This window comes from Dipteris shenzhenensis, chromosome 2 (assembly GCF_047967505.1).
Source record: "Dipteris shenzhenensis isolate YYH24624 ecotype China chromosome 2, Dip_SZ_1.0, whole genome shotgun sequence".
NCBI lineage: Eukaryota > Viridiplantae > Streptophyta > Polypodiopsida > Gleicheniales > Dipteridaceae > Dipteris > Dipteris shenzhenensis.
Window position 1 is genome coordinate 65,554,231 of NC_141597.1, and position 21,076 is coordinate 65,575,306.

General features: G+C 46.5%; 1 protein-coding gene and 1 pseudogene across 13 annotated transcripts in view; one reads left to right on the forward strand and one right to left on the reverse strand.

The window, feature by feature from the left end:
* Positions 1 to 21,076, reverse strand: part of LOC147905188 (DNA (cytosine-5)-methyltransferase DRM2-like) — a 98,376-nt gene that overhangs the window by 47,014 nt on the left and 30,286 nt on the right. For all 13 annotated transcript variants that reach the window (XM_087390982.1, XM_087390969.1, XM_087390953.1 and 10 more), the window contains one exon: positions 20,912 to 21,015. In XM_087390982.1, the coding sequence (XP_087247108.1) occupies positions 20,912 to 21,015 (104 nt within the window). The remainder of the gene's footprint in view (positions 1 to 20,911; positions 21,016 to 21,076) is intronic.
* LOC147905189 (uncharacterized) lies at positions 2,314 to 8,939 on the forward strand (annotated as a pseudogene).

The following is a 21,076-nucleotide window of genomic DNA, read 5'->3' on the forward strand; positions in this document are numbered from 1 at the left end:
ATCGGATGCTGCACCAAAATGGCTCATGGATGATGAATAGGCAACAGCTTGATGATGAGTTGCAAAAATATTATTCTGATATGTTGGCAGCCCCTCTTTCCACTTTACTTGTACACGTTGATGCTCAGAATGTTTTTCTTCGAAATGTTTGACCAATTCTTTCCCAAGAGGAAGAGCACAAGCTGGATTTGCTTTTTACTGATCATGAATTGAAAGTGGCATTGTCTAAATCGGGTTGGGATGGCCTTCCAGTTGAGTCTTTTGCTGAATTTTGGGATTAGCTGAGCCCTATTCTGTTGCACATGATTAATGATGCTTGGCTCTCTCACAGTACGCATGCATCGTGGAAAAGGGATGTCTGTGTTTGATTCCAAAAAAAGCCCATGTGCTGATATTTGTCAGATTGGCAGCCGATTACATTGATGCATGTGGTGTATATAAGTTGATTTCTTGAATGATGGTCTTGCACATATTGCATTTTCTATATATGGGCTTGCACTTGCTTTTGCACCCTGTAGGCAAATCATGGGTAATGTTGCAAATGCTTACATTTGGCATTGAATATGCCAAATACACCCATCAATATGTTTTGGTTATATTGAAAAATCATTTGACACTGTTAGTTGCAAATGTTATGCAGCAGTTGGGATTTGGACCCAAGATGTAAAAAGTGGTTTATTGGCTTTATGAAGAGGGCACAGTTTGTTGCCTCTTATCTAGTGCCCTCTCTTCTTCTTGGACCTTGGGTCGCTCTATTCATCAAGGCTGTCCTCTCAGTGCCCTGCTGCTTGCATTGCTACTCATACATTGCTGACGCATAGGGATGCCTTAGTTTCGCAATAGCATTTAAATGGCATTGATTTTCCTGAAGGCACACCTTTGATATGCAAATGATTCTTTTTTCTTTCTACGGAACTCGGAAACAAATATTAGGCATATTATGCAGGCGCTTGATTTGTTTGATCTTCCAGCTGGGCTGAACGTGAATTTCTCTATGCCCCTGCGTGAGTGTGATTGGCACTTGGAGTAGCCTCTTGCTCCCTCCTAATCACTTGGTGCGTCATTTGGGTTACCCTATTGGATGGCATGTCTCTTTGCCACAAGAGATACTTTGGGTGCTACAACAACAGCTTTGTCATAAGCTAGATTATCGAAATTGTCTACTTGGTCACTACATGTTCGCCTTCGGATTGTGCAGTCCATTCTCATGGCATACATGCAGTTTCATTTGTTGCTAGACATTCAGAAATTTATCACCAAGGTTATGGAATGTCTCTTGTGCACCAGACATGATTGTAAGCTGCTCCATCTTCTCAAATACAATTATGTTTGCTCGCCTAGGATGCATGGGGGCTTTAACATTCTCAATATTCACACTCATATGTTAGCTTGCAAGGCCACGCTCTTGATCTACTTTTTAGAGCAACATCAATCATGGGCTACTATGCTTCCTGTATGGTTGGCTCTCTCCATACAGATGGTTTTGGCCATTGGATTCCAGCTATCTCTGATATCATTTTTGGGCACTTGCATGGTCATATTCCTGGCTGTCCCTTTGCTACTCGCTCGATTTATGATTGGCAACAAATTTTGGCTCAGTTGTATTGGTAGGGCCGTCCTCCAAATTTAGGGAACACCCTCCGTTTGCAGAGTATCCATAGGATCCATGTGTTTACCCCCCTTTTGGCCCATCTTCAGCCTAGAAAGGCATATTTCTTGCATCGTATGGGTATTTCTACCATGGATGATATAGTGGAGTGTTAGCTCGCAAGGCCAGTCTTGATCTCCTTTTCAGAGCAACATCAACCGTGAGCTATTATGCTTTCCTATATGGTTGGCTCTCTCCATACAAATGCTTTTGGCCATTGGATTCCAACCATCTTTGATGTTATTTTTGGGCACTTGCATGTATTCCTGGCTGTTCCTTTTCTACTCACCTGATTCATGATGGTCATTTGTATTGGTCGGGCCGTCCTCCGCATCCAAGGGACACCCTCTCTCTCTCTCTCTCTCTCTCTCTCTCTCACACACACACACACACACACACACCCCTCTCCCGCACCCTATTGGGATCATCTCATCCATGCCTCAGCAATCATCATATCTTACCCAGCTCACCCAGTCACCGCCTACCATCCTAATCCACCCTCCTTTTCTACCCCAGCCTTTTCAGTTTCAGATGGGGACTAGCTAACCCACCCGACACATGGGAGGCCCTACTCACAAAGGTACACAATATACGAGCAAGAGAGGTGGAGTTGGCTCGCTTCGCACAAAAGCAAGCCCGCTACACTCAGAAGGCTCGTGTTATACATGGAGCAGGCCCACGTTATTCAAGAGCAGGCTGGCCTCATCCAGGAGCTCAAACAGGACGTTTCGCAGCTCCGGGAGGATTTCACCACCATCCCTACAGTCTTAGGGAATACACCAGTTGTTGAGGCACAGATTGCAAGCATGCAATCTGTCATTGAGGAGACATCCACATGGGTGGATGTGGCCAAACGGTTTACAAAGGCCACTATTTTGACCACTCTCATGGAGCAGCAGAGAGCCAGTAAGGTTCTCAACATCATAGTCCGTGGCATCCCACACATCAAGAGCACACCGATGAGTGATGCAGGTACATTTGTGGCCACTACTCTAGGGGTAGTAGAGCACGGGATCGAGAGGGCCTAGCGAGTGGGGAGAGACTCCAATCAAGAGCAGCCCCTCATCATATGATTTCAATGATGCACAAGCGCGACTTGCAACTCTACGACATCAATCAGTTCTACGAGACCATCCATCGATCTCCATGGTCAAGGATCTTACCCCCCTACAGGTAGAGGAGAGACGCACTCTGATGTGACAATGGGATTAGGCCCGAAAGGACGAAAAGTGGGCGGTGGTACGAGATGGGCGACTCCTTACAGGCCCCCGTGAGTGGACACATGGCCTCTCCTCCACATAGAGGGGCGGGGTCTATGTACGATTTGGAACTGTAATGGTACCTTATGGTCATAACCAGGGAACTTCTTGGAACCATATACAGGTCGCCACATAGTCTTCTATACACAGACACGTCAAAGTCCAAAGCGTCCTCTACCAATCGTCAACGGTTATACTTGGGAGGCTGCTTACAGAGATGAGATGAGGGACACAGGAGGAGTACAAAGGTCCAAAGAAGTAGCAGTTCTCTACATGTCTTCTCTTTTGGGGGCCATCTCAGTAGAGAAGAGAGACTCACACTCTAGGTTTCTCTGGATCTGGTTTCGACACACATACAACCAAGATTTGTTCATACCAGTATGCTACTTTCCCACCAAGACTTCACACTTTGCCGAGAGATTTGAGAGGAGACTAAGACATCACCATACGCAGCTCAGGACATCGTTGACTTCTCGAGCCGCGGGGAAGTCCTCCTGGTTTAACACTTCAACACGAGGACAAGGACGCATCAAGTACCACTCCTCGACTTCGGGGATGATTCTATTATGCTACCAGGCATTGACCTAGAGGATTGCAAGTCTCCGCTGATAGGTAGTGGCCCCGATTACATCTTATGGGTAGGCATTGTTAGACCTAGCAGGTTGCATGATCTCATTATTTATAATAGTCTTAACAGATGGCCTTCCTCGGGTGGCTTTACTTGCTTCCCACATGGAGGAGGCTCCAGCGTTGTTGATTACATCATGGGATCCCCTCCCTTTGCCTCTCGTATTACTTACTTTATTGTAGCATGACTTCCCCCTGGAGCCAACCACACATATCTCTTCTTTCGTATCTCCACACCTCACCTCGCAGTACCCTTTACTTACCGGATCACCCATAGCACTTATCATGACATACACTTCAATTGTAGCCTCTCGCCTGGGTACTCAGCACGCCTTTATACACTTCTCACGTATATTGATTTCATACCCTTACTAGAGGATTGCACAGCTTTGATCACCCGCTCACTTCACTAGGCTGCCCTTCACACCTTCCCTCACAATACTCGCTCCACTCGCCCACCGCCACTTGGGACCGTCCCTTATACCAGTTGGTATGATGATGAGTGTAAGCTCTACACGTAGGCTAGGAAGATTCGAAACCAAACACAACCTGCCTAGCCAAACCATGTATCAAGGATTCGTATCAAGTATTTTCTCTCTCTGCTCATCTGATAACCATTCAGAGATGAATCCTTGAGATGTTTGGAGAGTGCTTTTGATTTCTCCACTTCTTCACATGCTCACTAAGAGGTTATTTTGATAGATGTATTTTATTATAAGTCTACCCATGTTGCTACCAATCAACACACAATCCTTGGATGGTTCCTTTGACTGGTCTTACTGACTAGTATTTGTGTTCTTGTACTTTAATAAGCTGCCAAAGCTATATAGCCATGTGGATTGAAGGATGTAACGAACTTGAAACGATATGTGAGTATCGTCGGTTGGTTCGTAGGAAGAAACATGATTTTATCCGCCGAAACAAGGAGGAATTATTGCACACCTTGTATAGCAACAACTCCAAGGACTTTTGGCAGAGATTTCTAGAGCAACGCTCCCCTTCTCTGACACTAAAATCTGGTATGATTATGCACACACACTATACGCCATCCCAAATCAACTACCTTTTAACCTCTCACATACACCTCATCCCACTTCATGTATACTCTTCACTAAAGCAGGCGTTAAGGATGTTGTCATGAAGCTTCATAAGGGCCAAGTGAAAGATCATGAGGGGTCTATGCACTGAGTTCATTGCATATGGGATTAATATCCTAGCCCCGATCCTAGCAAAGCTCTTCAATGAAGCCATTTGTCTTGGCTTCCCACACACCTGAACTATCAATACTATCTCGCCCATCCACAAGGCAGGGGATTCCACGAGCCTGGGGAACTACAGGACCACCATCATAGGGCATGTCATGTCCAAGATTTATGCATCACTGCTTAACGCCGAGGTCATCTTGATTTGCAAAGATGTAGGGGCTTAGAGCATATGGACAGGCCAGATTCTGACATGATCATGGTACCATGGATTGCATTCTCACACTCGGGTGTATTATTGAGGTGGCGAAGGCACGGACGAAGAGGATTTATTGTTGCTCAGTGAACTTTCGCAAAGACTTTGATACAGTTCCGAGAGCCCGATTCGAGTAAAAATGGTTTGTCGGATTCACCGTGGATGCCTTATCAGACGCTTACACGATTTGGGCTATGATCATGAGATTATTTGGGCTGTCATGGCACTTTACGAGAGAGTATCAGGCAGAATTCAGACAGGGTCTGGATGGACAGACGAGATTTTGAGTACTATTGGGGTCAAACAAGGGTGTCATCCCCTCTGCAAGATGGTGGTGCGGGGACTTATGCCAGGGCAAGCGCTGTGGAAGGCACTTTTTATTAGCAGCATACAGACATGCACACCTTCTTCAGGAGGAGACTGTAAAGGCAATATTAGATGGATCTTCACCGCAGCACACCTCAGGTCTCCTTCGTCCCCTCTCATGGTTGCCATCCTGAAAGCATGGGCCAGCTTCAAGAGTACTCTTCGGAGGATTCCCCCTTCCTCTCGTGAAGAGACTGATAGGCAACCGGTCATGTGGAATGATAGTATATTGGATAATCTTGGCACACCACGTGCAAGGAGGATCTTGCAGATTGAGGAAGCCCTTCCAATGGATTGGGTAGACACAGATGATATGCCTCTCACTTGCTCCACTTGGGCAGGTGCTTTTACGAGAGAGGGTATTTCTCTTCAGGTTTTGGCCTTTCAAGATGCACTTGGGGATGCCTTGGTTTTTGATATGCATGATGGTGGCAGATTGTTGACGTCCACAGAGGACATCTTGCTTGACTCTGCCTTTTAGCCTATCAAGGTTGTAGGTCTTTCGGAGTAGGGATCAAATTCAGAGTGGTTCCTTGACCCAGACCCCCGGCTTGTCTCCACTCTTGGAGACTTTGGCTCTACGGGGGAGTTTCCATTAGGTATTTACAGTGTTCCCTGGAGAGTGGGAGTGGATTGACACAAGGCATCGAGAGAAGAGCATCCCCTTCTTTCGCTACACGATCAGTAATGCCAAGAGATTCCAACTCAGTAGTAAAGATTGGAGACCTTCCAGATTTCTTCATTGGGAGGCATTTGATATCACTACAGATTTGCAGAGGTGCTTCTGGAGGAGACTCTGGAAATCCCACAGAAATAGAAAGATCACTCTTTTCTTTTGGCTTTCTATCCATGGTGGGATTGCAGTCTTTGGAGATCCAGATTCGGAGCCGACCCTACTTGCCCTCGGTGCCTCTCTACTTTGGAGACGATTCAGCATTGCTTATGGGATTGCAGACAGGGGAGTAGTACAAACAAAAGAGTACAAAGCTGGCAAGTTGAAGCTCCCAGATACGTGAATTAGATATTACAAGAGAGAGTGGATAGACCCAGCTCCCTAAAATTAGCAATTGCCACTTGTCACAATCCTAGCTACTTTCCTAGGTACATGCCACCCTTGGTCACATGTGGGCGTACGCTTTTGTTAGGATGCACTTGTGCTCCATAAAAATAGGGCAATAAATCCTCTTGGTACCTACAAAATTAATCAAAGGCACCCAACCATAGCACCCATTAATTGTTAGCACTTACAGGCAATATAAAACTCTAGACTAATCTTAGTCTCTGTGGTGCGTCCCCACCATATAAACCAATATACATACATTAATTCTCTTGTTGAACAAGGTCAACCTTCTTTGACAATAATTAAGGGCTTTGAACGACAATAAGGCTCCTTAATTACAATCAAATCTCTTCGATCGGAATGGCTTGGTTGACTACAATCAAGCCGCCTTCTCCGAAGCCAAGCCTCCTTGACCGAAGTCAAGCCTCATTGACCAAATTCAATGCTTTGACCATATATAGAACTCTTAGACCATAGCGAAGAACTCTTGGACTATGGTTAAATAAAAGATCAACTTTATATTCGCTCAAAGTATATACAACAAGGATGATTTGGATGGGGGTAGCCAAGATTTTCAGTCACTTTGTGCACTCCCCATTCTTTATGACATCGCTTTCGACGCCCTTCCACACGTGACCTTTTTATTACAGTCTGCTACTTCCCCCCTGAGACGTCACACTTCGCACGGGTGCTACGCGAGGATACCGGGGTATCCCCCTATTTAGATCTCTACCCAGACATTGTGGAGTTTTCCAGATGCGGAAAGGTCCTCCTAGTTGGGGATTTCAACGCAAGGACAAGCACACATTAGACATCCCTCCTGAATTTCCACTCAGATCCGATCCTATTACCTGAGATGGACATAGAGGACTCGGGCTTCCCCCGCTCCTCGGTCGACAGTCGAGCCCCCGTTACTGCATATGGGCAGGCTCTTTTGAATCTTGGATGTATACATGATTTGGTCATCTACAATGGACTAGATCAGTGGCCCGCCTCCTCTCGTTTCACATGTTTCCGACATGGCGGAGGAGCCAGTGTTGTCGACTACATTTTGGGATCTCCTGCTTTAGCCTCACAGATCACTGACTTCCGTACCGCACCCTTACCCCCAGGAGCCGACCACACTTACCTTTTCTTTCATCTCCTTATGCCCCGAGCCCCTTCCAGCCACACTCTGCACTACACCACCTATCATGATATATACACTTTGATCATAACCTCTCACCTGACTACTCAACCCACCTAGCCTCTCTCCTCAAACACATAGACACCATTTCCTCTCTAGATCACCGATCCGCCCTCATCACCCACTTTCTCTACAATGCAGCCCGCCACATCTTTCCTTACACTACTCGGTCTACCCGCCCCCCACCCGTTGGCTCCACCCCTTGCAATAGCTGGTATGATGACGAGTGTAAAGCCTTATGCCGCACACTCCGACTCACGACCCAACGAAATGCTAGGGCTGACCTACACCTCACTAGGGAATATCATGCATCAGTGTTAGATGGTGAGGTCAGCACTCGCGCAGAGATACGAGGCCTCAAGGCATCTGGACAGGCCCGCGGTTTCAGGACGGATCACTTGACTTACGATCACATTTTTACACTTCGAGGGATCATTGAGGAGGCCAGACACAGGAGACAGAGGGTATACTGTTGCTTTGTGGATTTCCACAAGGCATTCGGCACTGTTCCTCGTGCCCGACTTGTCAGACACTTGCAGGAGTTAGGTTACGACTCGGAGGTTATATGGGCAGTAGTAGCTCTCTATGAGAGGGTGACGGGCCAGGTCAAGATTGGTACCAACTGGACCACAGAGATCACGAGCACTATAGGGGTCAAACAAGGATGTCCCTTGTCACCGACTCTATTTGGCCTCTACATCGACGAGCTCGAGACCACCATCAGGACACTCGGAGATGCAGGCTGCTCTCTTGCGGAGGCTGTCATCCAGATTCTCTTATACGCAGACGATTTAGTACTACTATCCTCCTCTGCTACTGGTCTTCAGCGACACCTGGATGGACTTCAGATCTTCTGTGATACCCATGACTTGAAGGTCAACCTTGGAAAAACCAAGGTAATGATCTTCAACACCTCCCAATCAGCTATGCACCGAGAGCAATTCCTCTTCGCCGGCGACCCTGTTGAGATAGTCGACTCCTATACAATACCTGGGCGTTGTATTCTCAAGCCCGATCTTCACGATGCGCCCGGCCATGCAGTCCAGGATCAACCGAGGCTATGCCGCTCTTGCCAGACTGGAGCGACAGTGCTACCACTCTCACTTTCAGGACCCGCGGACCAAGTCTCTTCTTTTTGATTCCTTGATCTGCCCAGCAGGCATGTACGGCAGCCCATGGTGGGGGGCCGACCTTTCAAACACAGAGTGGGCACGCATTGAGCGCCTACAAATACTGATGTTTGCTCGAATGATCCGCAGCAAACCATCGGTACCTCATCAGATCATCTTAGCAGAATTCGGCGCCTCACCAGTACAGCTTGATGCGGCCTTCTAGGCTCTCACTTATCTACACAAGGTCAGGGGCTTCAGCTCCTCTTCCGACGGTCGCCTCCGCCTACCCTGGCTAGCCTTATCCTCCTCTATGGCCTTATCCGCTGATGGGGACCAGCGATGTTGGTATAGACGCCTTTCCAGCTGGTTCACCCGACTGGGCCTCGACGTGGACTGGTTGCCTCCTTTTTAGTACAGCCTCGATGCTCCACCATCCCCTTTCTCCCCCACTGACCAGGAGGTCAACCAAATCATCCGAGAGGATATGCTCCAGCTTCACACCTGGAGGACTTGGTTTCTTTACCCCGAGCTTCCTATGAAGCTCGATTGCTATCGCCAACAATGCCTCCAGATCTCAGCATAACGGTGGCGGTCTCAAAACGGGCCGGCCAACCGTTTCTTCAAAAAAAGTTATGAAGGACGGTGTGTCTAGTCCTCGTACAAAAATGTGTATCTATCTCCAGATGATACAAAAAATGGCACAAAAAATGGAGCAGAAGGAAGGAGATACAAATATATATATATGCCTGTGGTGATCATCAGAGGCCAATCATAGAGGGGCCGTCAAATGGGAGGCCGAAAAAAACCCTGCGATGGATGATTAGCCTCTGACGTCACGCGGCCTAGTTGAGCTCGGTCGTCGGGGGCAGTGGGTGGCCCTATGGTGAAGAACGAGAGCGACGGTGACCCCGATAGGACGGGCTAAGAGCATAGAAGGGATGTCATGAACCATGTGTGAGTGTCCGTTGGCGCAGCTGTCATGGCTCTGAAAACAGAAGTGACTGAGACTGAATAAGAAATGCATCATCTGACCAAACATCTCTGCCACCGAACCTGAATAAGAAGGCATCCTAGGCTGCTCTCTCAAGGGAGTGGATGCCACCTTCTCTACCCAGAAGGTGCCTCAACCATGTTGAAGTCACCTCCAATAATCCACAAATCCGCAATGTCAGTCCACGAGAGCAACTCTTTCCAAAATAAAACACAGTCCCCTCTGTTGTTCGGAGCATAGAGGTTGAGGAAACCAACCTTACGTCCGTCAATCAGAAGTAAAACCCACTGGGCCCTGGAGGGGGTTATGGTACCGTGTCCAATGACCAGAGCGAAAATAGAATCTAAAACTGAAATGCATGTATCTCCTCTGGTTCCCAAGGCAGGAAGCCAAAAAGTCCGGCCTGAGAGCAGCTTACCTGACTTGGAGCAATCTCTGACATCCAGTTTGTGTTCCTGAAGAAAAAGAATGTCTAGGGAACCACCTGAAACACCTAGATGGAGCTGATTCCTGATCAGCTATCTGCGACGGCGATGAGGGATGCCGCCTAATCCCTGTATATTCCAACTAGCTATCCTCATTGGTGGGAGGAAGTGGGTTGGAATAACTTACCCGACCTGGTGGCAGAAAAAGAAACCTCTACCGGAGCAGACCTCCTGCCATACACACGAGGTCCAGGGGGAGGAAAGTCCACAGGTGAGAGAGAGAAGGATCTCTCAAGAGGGATGCCGATATCTGGCACTCCAAAAGTAGAGGATACAAAATCATCATCTGGGAGGCTAGAGAGATCCTCCAAAGCGGAAAATGAGTTCCGCTGAGCCAATCCTGGGGAGGGGGTACGAAGGATTCCTACCAAAGCAGGAAGAGAATGTAAGACCCCCTTCCCTCTGTCCAAAGAGGGAGGCACCTGTATTGGATCCTGATCAAAAAGTGGTGCGGACGAGGTGCCAACAACCTGGGCTACTGAGGAAGGTACAACCTGATACAAGGGTGGAGTTGAACAAGGCTCCTGAACACTAGTCTCCTCCCGAGGCTCCAAGGGGGTAGCCTCCGAAGAGGTGGAGGTGTGAACTAAAGTAGAGGGCCTAACCCCAACCGGAACCCACCGTGGGCCAGAGGTGGTGCAGGGTGCAGAAGGGACTCGAGTAGCCCTAGGAGGGGGGGGAACCCATGTCTGAGGCCGTGTCTGTGGAGCGGTAGGTCTTGCTCCTGCTCTCTGTCATAAGCTAGTACGAGCTGGTTGCTTTCTAGGCCTCTTTTTCTTCTTTAGGCAATCTCTGGCGAAGTGCCCTAAGGATCTGCAAATCATGCACTGGCCCTGCCGACCTGCAACCTCAAATCTCTGGCAGAAGAAAGACCCATCGGGTCGCTGTAACATGATGTGGTCATCTGAAATATTGGGGTCCTGGACAATGACCCTAACCCTGGGTACCCCATCCATCCTGACCGCCTCAGCAGCCGAAGAGGGCTCACCAGGGAGAGGGGGGATCTCTGCTACCACACCAAACCTCTCGCCAATAACTGAAAGAAGCCGGTGATAAACTAAGGAAAGACCAGGGAACCTGATGAAAACAGAAACTCCCTGCTTGTCCTCTTCAACTGGGTCAAATCCCAGTTGAAAAGGAAACAAAAAAATCCTCCTGTAGCCTAGACGTAGAAACCCGGCCTGTAGTAGGTCTCTCGTGACATCCGGGGAATCTAGGCACACCTGAAAGAAACCCCGTCCCAACAAACGAACATCTTGAGGTGGGGGGCGAGATCCTGAGGAAGCGCCGTCAGCATCCAATCTCGGAGGGGTGTGAGCCATGAATGTGTGCGAAGAGAGTCGTGGAACACTCATGCTCCAAATCCTTTTGCAACTGCTGCAGCTCGTCTTTTGAAAAAGTGACAATTCTCGCGGCCAATGTGAGCAGAGACGGATTGACTGAGTGGGAACCCATTCGTCAATCGAGGTGTGTTGGCCGATTCAAACACAAAAAATAAAAAACTCCGTCCGCTTTCCTGAAACCCAGGAGACCCCTATAAGAGAATAGGGGTACTCCAGATGAAGGGGTGGGTGAAGGAAAATGGGAGAGAGAAGAAGAAGCCAAGGAGGAGTCAGCAAGAGGGCAGCAAGAAGGAGGAGGGGAGAGGAGGGGAGGATAGAGGAGAGGAGGAGTGGAGGAGAGGGGGAGGAGAGGAGTAGAGGAGAGAGGAAGGAGGAGAGGAGGATAGGAGAGGGGAGGAGAGGGGGCCTGGAGAGGGGGGGGGAGCAAGGAAGAGCAGGGGGGAGAGGAGGGGACGGGGCGGGACGTGCAGGCAGCAGCACGGGGGAGTAGGCTGCAGCGGGGGGGGGAGCAGCAGCAGGTGCGGGGGGGCAGACTGCAGCGCAGGGGGGGGAGGCTGCAGCAGGTAGGAGGGAGGGGCAGCGCGCAGGGGAGAGGGCAGCGCGGGGGAAAGGAGGGGGCAGCGAGGAGAGAAGGGAGGGGGCAGCGAGGAGGGAGCAGGAGGGGCAGCAGGAGGAGCGGGGAGAGGAGCAGCAGCAGGGAGGAGGAGCAGCAGGAGGGAAGGGAGGGGGCAGCGAGGAGGGGAGCAGGAGGAGCAGCAGGAGGAGCGGGGAGAGGAGGAGCAGCAGGAGGAGCAGGGAGAGGAGGGGAGCAGGAGGAGCGGGGAGCAGCAGCAGTTCTCGTTTTCTTTCCCAATTCTAGATGTCAATGAGAACGAGATTCCCGACTCCTGCTTTTGGAAAATTCTTCTGGCTCTTTGGTTTTCATCCGCGCACTCAAGAGTTTGATCTTTTCTTTGTTTGGGTTCGTTATTGGGCACCTTGGACTTTGTGGATAAACATGAATTGTAAAGACTTTGGTGATCCAACATTTTCTTTATTTGCTTTCTTCAAGCATTCTCTGCAGCAATCTTTTTTTGATTGCTTGCAGACTTGCCATGGCTTTCACTTTTTTTTTACAAGTGTGTGTGTATTCTCACCAAAAAAAAATTTTGAGTGTGTGTGTGTGTGTGTGTGTGTGTGTGTGAGAGAGAGAGAGAGAGAGAGTTATTATCATCTACGCATGTTAGCCTAAATTTTGGCTTTATGGTCTTGGATTCTTCCGAGATTTGCCTATGACTGGTTTTGAGCTCTTCTAGACTCATCTTCAAGGCTGCGTTCTCATATTGAGGGCTCCCATGGCGTCAGCCTCTATTCGAACAATAGCCCCATTTTCGGAGCTCTTGAACCTCTAGTTTTAAATCCTTAATGCATGAGGCTTTTCATCCATTGACTTCCTCATGGCATTTGTAGAGTCCCCTATAGGATCTAACCCTACACACAGTCCAAACCAGCATGAACTGCAGACGGGCGAGGATCATTTGAAAAGGGATCGCAAGACTTTTGTGTACTTTTTGTGTTCTCCTTTCTTCATGACCTGGGGCTCGATAGCATGGCTTTGTCTTTCGGGGCCTTAGTGTTCTATAAGAAACATGACTCTTCCTGGTCGCTTTCCGTTCGACAACAATTGGTTGAGTCGAGTTCTCTCGACGATGTTCCAAGCTCTCTGTACAGGCTTGCGCATGCATTGGTGGACACTTCGTGGGAGATTCTGGTGAGTGTATCAGCGTGGCACATATGGAGATCCAGATGTACAGAGGTTTTGGATGGTTCCTAGGCCCACCTCCCACATACATTGGCTAATATCTGGACACGCATTGTACACACATCAAAATCCATTTGGATGTCATGCGGTTTTCACAAGCAACGTCTATCAATAGAGCGGCTCCTCCTTCTCCTCAGAATCCCCCACAAGATTGAGGGTGGCACTTCCACCCTCAACCTTGGATATTTTCTAGCAATTGTATAGGAGTCTGATTTTGCCCTAGTTGGGCTTTGTTTTCTCATGCTTCACATGATGTATTTCTCCCTTGATCTTTGCTCTGGAAGTTTCACTAATGCTTAATAGAAGTCTCTTTCTTGGGGGGGGGTAGTTTAAATGCACCTTCAGTAATCTTTTTCAAGTTTAGGAAGGGTCTCATAGTACCTAGGGGACAACAAGGATATCTAGAGGATGCAACAATCCTCCAACCTTTAGGCATTCCACCTTTCACGTTACACTACTGGCATTTACCACATACTTAGAAATCTCGTCCCTCATCTTAGGCCAGAGGCTAGAATATGTCCAATGTTAAAATTAATGTTTTTATTAAATGAGTAAAAGAACAAAATCAAGATTGTCAACTAAATCAACTAGACCATCAATACAAAGGACCTTAAAGACGTTCTCCTCCCTAGTATGCAGATGGAACCTAAGGCTCTCCCAAAACCACCATGGGATCAAGGGGTGAAAAGAGAGAAAGAGGGGAGAGAGGGGAAAAGACAGGAGTATTGAGAAGGGACGTTTAAATAAAGTGGCCATCCAAAGTTCAAAGTTCAAGAGGATATTTGCAGGATCAAGAAAGATGATGGCACTTGGACCACCTCCAAATCAGAATTGAAATCGCTATGCTCTAGTCATTTTCAGCATCTCTTTTCCCTCCAGCCTGATCATTTGATGCAAGTGAATGCAGCCAGGTCTCAATTTCTCATGCATGTCCAGCCCATATTGTCTCGGGAACAGGCTCATGCATTGGAGCAGCCTTTTATGCTTAGTGAACTCGATGATGCTCTGAGTCATCTACGCAAAAGCAGCTCTCCTGGTTGGGATGGATTGACTATTGAATTTTTCCGTGCATTTTGGGGTGATCTCAAAAACACTCTTCTTCTAATGATCAATCATGCTTGGGCAGAGCAATCTCTTCCTCCATCTTGGAAACATGGCCTTGTCAAATTGATTCCCAAAAAAAGGTTGTGTGAGACAATGGCTGATTGGCGGCCTATATCTCTTATGCCTGTTATATACAAACTCATTGCCAAAATGATTGTCCTCAGGGTTCGCTTCTTTTTGCAAGCAGGACTTCATCCTAGGCAGTATGGGTTTGTCCCCAGAAGGCAGATCACTGCCCAGAAGGCAGATCACTGACAATGTCTCCAATGCTTTGCTTGCGATTGAGTATGCCAAATATACCAAACAAGATGTTCTCATTCTGCAAGTAGACATTGCGAAAGCATTTGATACTGTCCATTGGGATTTTATCTCTCAGACTATGCATAAATTGGGATTTGGCCCTTGGCTGGTCCATATTATCTACTGGCTCTATTCTCATGCCACAGCGCAGTGTTTGCTTGGTGGTGGGTTGTCAAGAACCTAGACTATGACCCGCTTAGTGAGACAAGGTTGCCCTCTTAGTTCCTTACTGTATGCCATTGCTACCCATCCATCACTGTTGCATATGGACCATCTTGCAGATACAGGACAGCTTCATGGCTTGCAAATTCCAAGGGCACAGTCATTTCTTACACAGGCATATGCTCATGATTCATACTTTATGCCCAGGAATTCTCAAAGCGACCTTTCTCATTTGATGCATACACTGAATGACTTTGGCATAGCTGCTGGACTGCATATCAACTTTCAGAAATCAAAACTTCTAGCATTGAAAGAAGCTGATTGGCATGCACTTCTCTGCCCAGGCCACATTATCTCTTCCCATACTATTGTGAGGCATCTAGGATACCCCATTGGCTGGAATATTTCCCCACAACAACAGCTCAAATGGGTGCTTTAAAAGATCAACAAGAAGCTGGAATACTGGCACTTGTCCACTTGGCCTCTACATGTTCGACTTCGGATAGTATAGTCCATCATTATGGCATATGTGCAATTTTATTTGCCTCTTCTTCCCTGGTCTTTCAAGCATTTGGCTTCCTACATGTCCCAGGCTATGGAGATATTTTGGAAAAGCAAATCTCATAAAAAGGCTTTGCGTCTACTACCTATGCAGTCTATTTGTTCACCCAATACTCATGGGGGGCTGAATATTCTCAATCTCCAGGTTCATATGTTGGCAAGAAAGAGCACTATGATTGCTGATTTTTTTCAGCAAAAACAGCCATGGGCTCTTATGTTAGCAGCTATGTGTGGAAACATGACATCCCATGCATATGGGCATTGGATTACAGATCACTGGGAAGCAGTCATGACCACATTTCAGGGGGGGAAAATTCCTGGTTGTCCTGTCTCTACTACTTTTATTCATGGTTGGAAGAGAATTCTCTCTTATGCTAAATGGACAAGTGCTTCCTCTCATCATGGTAATTCTTTTCGCTTGGAAAGCATCCATTGGAGCAAGGTGTTTGCATTGCCTCTCGCCTTACAGGCACCTATTAAAGCATACAATCTTATGAAATTGGGCATAAGATTTGTTGGAGATGTTGTGGATCAACAAGGTTACATGCTTTCATTTCCACAAGCTGGCAGGACATTCTCCTTGGGTCTGCATCATAGGTCCATTTGGAGAATACTTTCAACTATGTTGCAGCCATTTGTTCCGGTTCCTCCACTGTTTGTACAGGATAGATTACTGGACTGGAATTTGACTTCCTTACCTCCTGCTACCCATTCGCTTCCAATGCATAATCTCGCCTCCTCGAAGGTCTATAGATTTCTTCTTCCACCGCCATGGATTGACAAGCATGCCAACACTCTTTGGAATTTGGATAGGCCTTTATCTTGGTGGCAATCACGACTCATGAAAATCTGGAAAGCCAAATTGCCATTGAAACAGAGGCTTTTCTTTTGGAGATGTATAGTGGGAGCTTTTTCCATTGGGGTGAAATTGGCAGCACGCCGCATTGCTTCCTCTTCCTGCTCCCGATGCTCTCATCACCGCGAGACAGTTCCTCATCTATTATGGTCTTGCCCGCACTCTCGCATATTGATCACTCATATTTCTCATTTGCTGCAACTTCCGTTTCCCTCTATCAGATTTGGGAAACTCTTTTGGATGTTTGGATGCCTCTCATCTCAGATGTCGCCATTCCTCCTCTTCTTTCACTGGACTCGCTTTTGGGTGCTATGGACCATTTGGACACAGAGATTGTATTCTAGGATGGATCAACAGTTTCCTCAGGCATATATTTTCTTCAGAATGTCCCTCAAGCAATCCTTATATGATAGTTTTGCTACAAGGGACTTGGATGCTACTAGCCTTGAAGTGTTTTCTGACTGCTTTTGAGTTCTTCCATTGGGCTCTCCTTTGGAGTCTAATGTTATGTACATTGATTTCCTGTTAATAACATAGTAATGTGCTTTCACAAAAAAAAAGTGTGTGAGAGAGAGAGAGAGATGGACAAAAATGGAGAAGGTATGAGGGAGAACTAGCTGGCTGTCCGAAACAGCCAGCCTAGACTTCCAAAAGCCTCAAAACTCTCCAATAGGGCACAAGGAGCTGCAATGTCCACAAAGGACAAGTCAACCGTGGGGAGGAGCAGGTTGGAATCAAAAACAGAGGCAAAAAAAAAAATGTGGCAATGATTTCTAGGTGACATGGTTTCCAAGACGTTTCCTCTAGGAGTAAGGTGAAGGAACATAGTGGTAGGAAGAGAAGCAAGTAACACTAGGAACGGAAAGGAAAGATAGCAAACATAATGAAATAGAAATAAAATGGAAAGGAAATGAAAGCAATGAATAAGTACTCACGTGTAAACCAAAGTAGCTTGTACTTGAATGAGTTGAGTGATTTGACAAGTGACAAGTACAATGCCTTAAAAGGATACACACACACACACACACGCGCACGCACACGCACAAAGTACCAAATGTATATGGGATAACTCCCAATATAACACATGGCACTCCTAGACACCTAGTACTGTAAAACTCATACTGGGACTCACTAGAACACACCAAAACTAACTCAACTTGACTCCATTTCCTAACAACCCCCCGTTGAGGAAAGGTGAGGGACTACTGAAATGGAACCCAAAACAAGATCTATGATGGTCATTGGACTGTGCAATGTCAGAACTCGACATGGCTCCCATGCAATCTCAAAGGCTAAAGTCTGAGCATGGTTCAGAGGCCGGACGGAGCACTCTCATGGCTTTACCTCCCAAACATGACTCAAAGGCCCATGTCTTAGTATGGATGCATGACCAACTCAGAGGTCTAGGAAACCAGAGCACCAACATCAAGGAACTCAAATGCCAAACCTGATAGATATGCCAATCTAAGACCAATACAAAGTAGGTCCCCTCAATACATCCCACCTTGCCTTTAGGGACTAATGAGAAACATGGAGCCGCACACAAGAAAATAAACACATGAATACATCATTTTATCCAAGGCAGAGAAACTTTGTTGACTCAAGAAAACCCTAATTGCATTCATTTTGGGGGACTCCCTAGGGCAGAGTACCCTTGACTTAAACATATAAAAAATAAAAAATATGTCATTCATTTTATGCATAGCAAGGGTAGAGAGCCCGTAAAACATCTCCAAGTCGCTGCCTACACTAATGTGCATATCCCTAGTCGATGAAGTATGTCGATTAAGATCATGGCAAGAATGCCCCAAATGGTATGTCGATGTCGGCCATGGGAGCAGCTACAAGGAGCAATCACATGATGACCTCAAAATGTCGCGATGTGAGTCACCAAGATCAGAGAAGAGCCTCAAATTTGAGGAATTATGCCTAAAGGAGGCAAAATGCCCAAATGAATTTACAAAATAATAATGAAATTACATGAATTTTGAGAAATCCCCAAAATATTTACATGTTAGAGGCTTCGATTATGTCAAAGGACTGCAAAAGTCAGAAAAGCCCTAAATTCTGGAAATTAGGGTTTCTTCAAAATTTAGGGATTCGGTCAAAATTTAGGGTTTGGCAAAAAAACTGGTTGAAATGTGCAGAGTTATAACCCCAAGTGCAGCTCAGACCAAAATTCCCAAAAGCCCAAAAAATTTCTAAGATATTGGACAGAAATGTGAAAATTCGAAATTAAGACAGCTTAGGCAGGCAGATCTTCAAATACTCATATCTTTCCGTAGAGATGTCGGATTGACAAGCTATTAAAACCAAATATGTAGCTCTCAACGATATCTACATTTTACTCTTCTGGCTTGACTTCAAATACGATGCCGTTTGGCCTGCAGACACATCATAAAGGTTGTGACCCTTCTTCTTTGACCATTATGGCATGGGCAGCTTCAACAGTGACGAGAAGACTGATAGCGGAAATGGCGGGCTGGAAAACCACTCTTTGCTGGTCGCTGCAGCAAGAAACAGCTCACGAGCAGAAAGAAACCAGCTCATGGGATGCTATGAAGATCCAAACGGGCTGTAGCATAGCTAGTCGCCCCCAACAAGCAGCTCAAAGAACAGCTCCAGCTTGAACATGTGCAGTAGCAAAGTCGCAGATCAATTCCAGATCCAAGTTGAAGATGAGCAGCTCAAGGCGAGGCCAAGGAGTAGAAGTAGAGGAGCTCAAGAGAGAAGAGGGCCTTCCAAGGCGGAAGAGGCTCGGGTAGCTTTATTGGCCTCCCTCACCTCAACCTCTTGGAAAGGGAAGGAGAGACAAGGCTAGGAACATGACTTTGATACCACATGAAGGAACATAGTGGTAGGGAGAGAAGCAAGCTAACACTAGGAACGGAAAGGAAAGATAGCAAACATAATGAAATGGAAATAAAATGGAAAGGAAATGAAAGCAATGAACAAGTACTCACGTGTAGACCAAAGTAGCTTGTACTTGAATGAGTTGAGTGATTTGACAAGTGACAAGTACAATGCATTTATAGGATAGGTACATACACAATAAGTACCAAATGTATATGGGATAGCTCCCAATATGACACATGGCACTCCTAGACACCTAGTACTATAAAACTCACACTAGGGCTCACTAGAACACACCAAAACTGACTCAACTTGACTCCATTTCCTAACATAAGGTGTCTCCCACGACGTTTGCTTTGGAAGCACATTTTGCACGTTGCGGTGCAACGTTTCTACTCGGAAAAGTTTATACACATTTTCACAAAGTGAATCGCTGCTGTTCAATAACCTCTCCTAAACCAAGCAAGTTCTTCTTTCTGCTCCCTTTGAAAGTTAGCCACATATCGGAGATTGTACAGCTGAAGGAGAAACAAGTGCCTAAAAACATTTAGAAAAGCAAGGCATCATTTGCCAATTCCTAACAACTGACAGCAATTTTACATTGCACTCGAGAGTGTTCATAGAACATATTGGATTAAACAGAATGGAAATAAATCCCTCCCAAAGAAATGCTTACATGTCGTAATGAATGACAACTATTAGCACCTTCTACAAAAAGATGATTGACCAACATGCCCAAATTCATCCTCTGAAAAACACAACACATTTGCAATTTCAATCTCATGACATGCACTCACGAGGTTGAAACCATAACCTCCATCATGCGTAGCAGGGACTAGCTACTATGGCATCCCCACCGACATCATCAGCACCAACGGTGGGTGTGGACCATAGTAGACATATGTTCTCACACATGCATATCCACACACACCATCTTGAGCATCCATTTATACAAAGGTGCGAGGCACCAAGTAGGCAATCCAGGCAGGGACATGCCAAGAGGAACTAAGAAGTCAGTCCATGTAGAGACATTCCAAGCATGGGACTAAGAAGCCCGAGACATTGAGTGCTGAAAACAGGAACAGGGATTCAGCCCGCAAGGGACAACGAGTGGGAGGAGACCCTAAGGGGTGGGCTTAAGCAAGAAGCAAGTCCAAGAACAGAGATGATACACAAGTGCTTCTGCAGTGCAATCAAGGACAAAGGGAACTGAGCTGTGTGTTGGTATCAAAGGTGTGCGCTTGAGGCAAGAGGACTGTGGAAAGCAAGGTGCAACTGGGGTTGTGAACCTCCATTGAGCCTCAGTAGTGGACGAATCAAGAAAACTAATTTGATTTTGATAGAAGGCTCTTCCTGGATTGGAAATACACATAATGCACAAAGAAAACATCCCATATGCCCATCGTGATTGCAAGTCTTTCCAACTTTATATACCACAATAAAACCATCATTGCCTCTCACAACCTATAGACATAGAAAAACTAAGTTCATCACCCAAAGCACGTGCTGCCCTTTGTATAGTTGTATCAGCATAATCCAATCATCTCCAACCTTTGAAATACTGGAAGTCCCTTGCCACAGGACTCTTCCTAGTAAGGATATACAAAAAGCTTGCCATCGTCCTCCAGTTTCTGAAGACATAATGAAGCCTTGGGAAACGCTTGCCATTTAAGAAAATGGCAGCTTTTAAACAAAAGAGAGTTCTTCATTCCATCTGTGATCATTTTATAAAATCTTACATCAATCTCCAAATTCTGTAGTAGTGCCGTCCGGTCTTCCTCTCCAGTGGTTCCAAAATGGGCCTGGATAAAGTCTGATAAATCAAATATGGAGCTTTCTCTACCTGCAGCAACACAAACTCAATTTGATGATTAAGGGAAGTGGAAGCACACAAACATACCAAT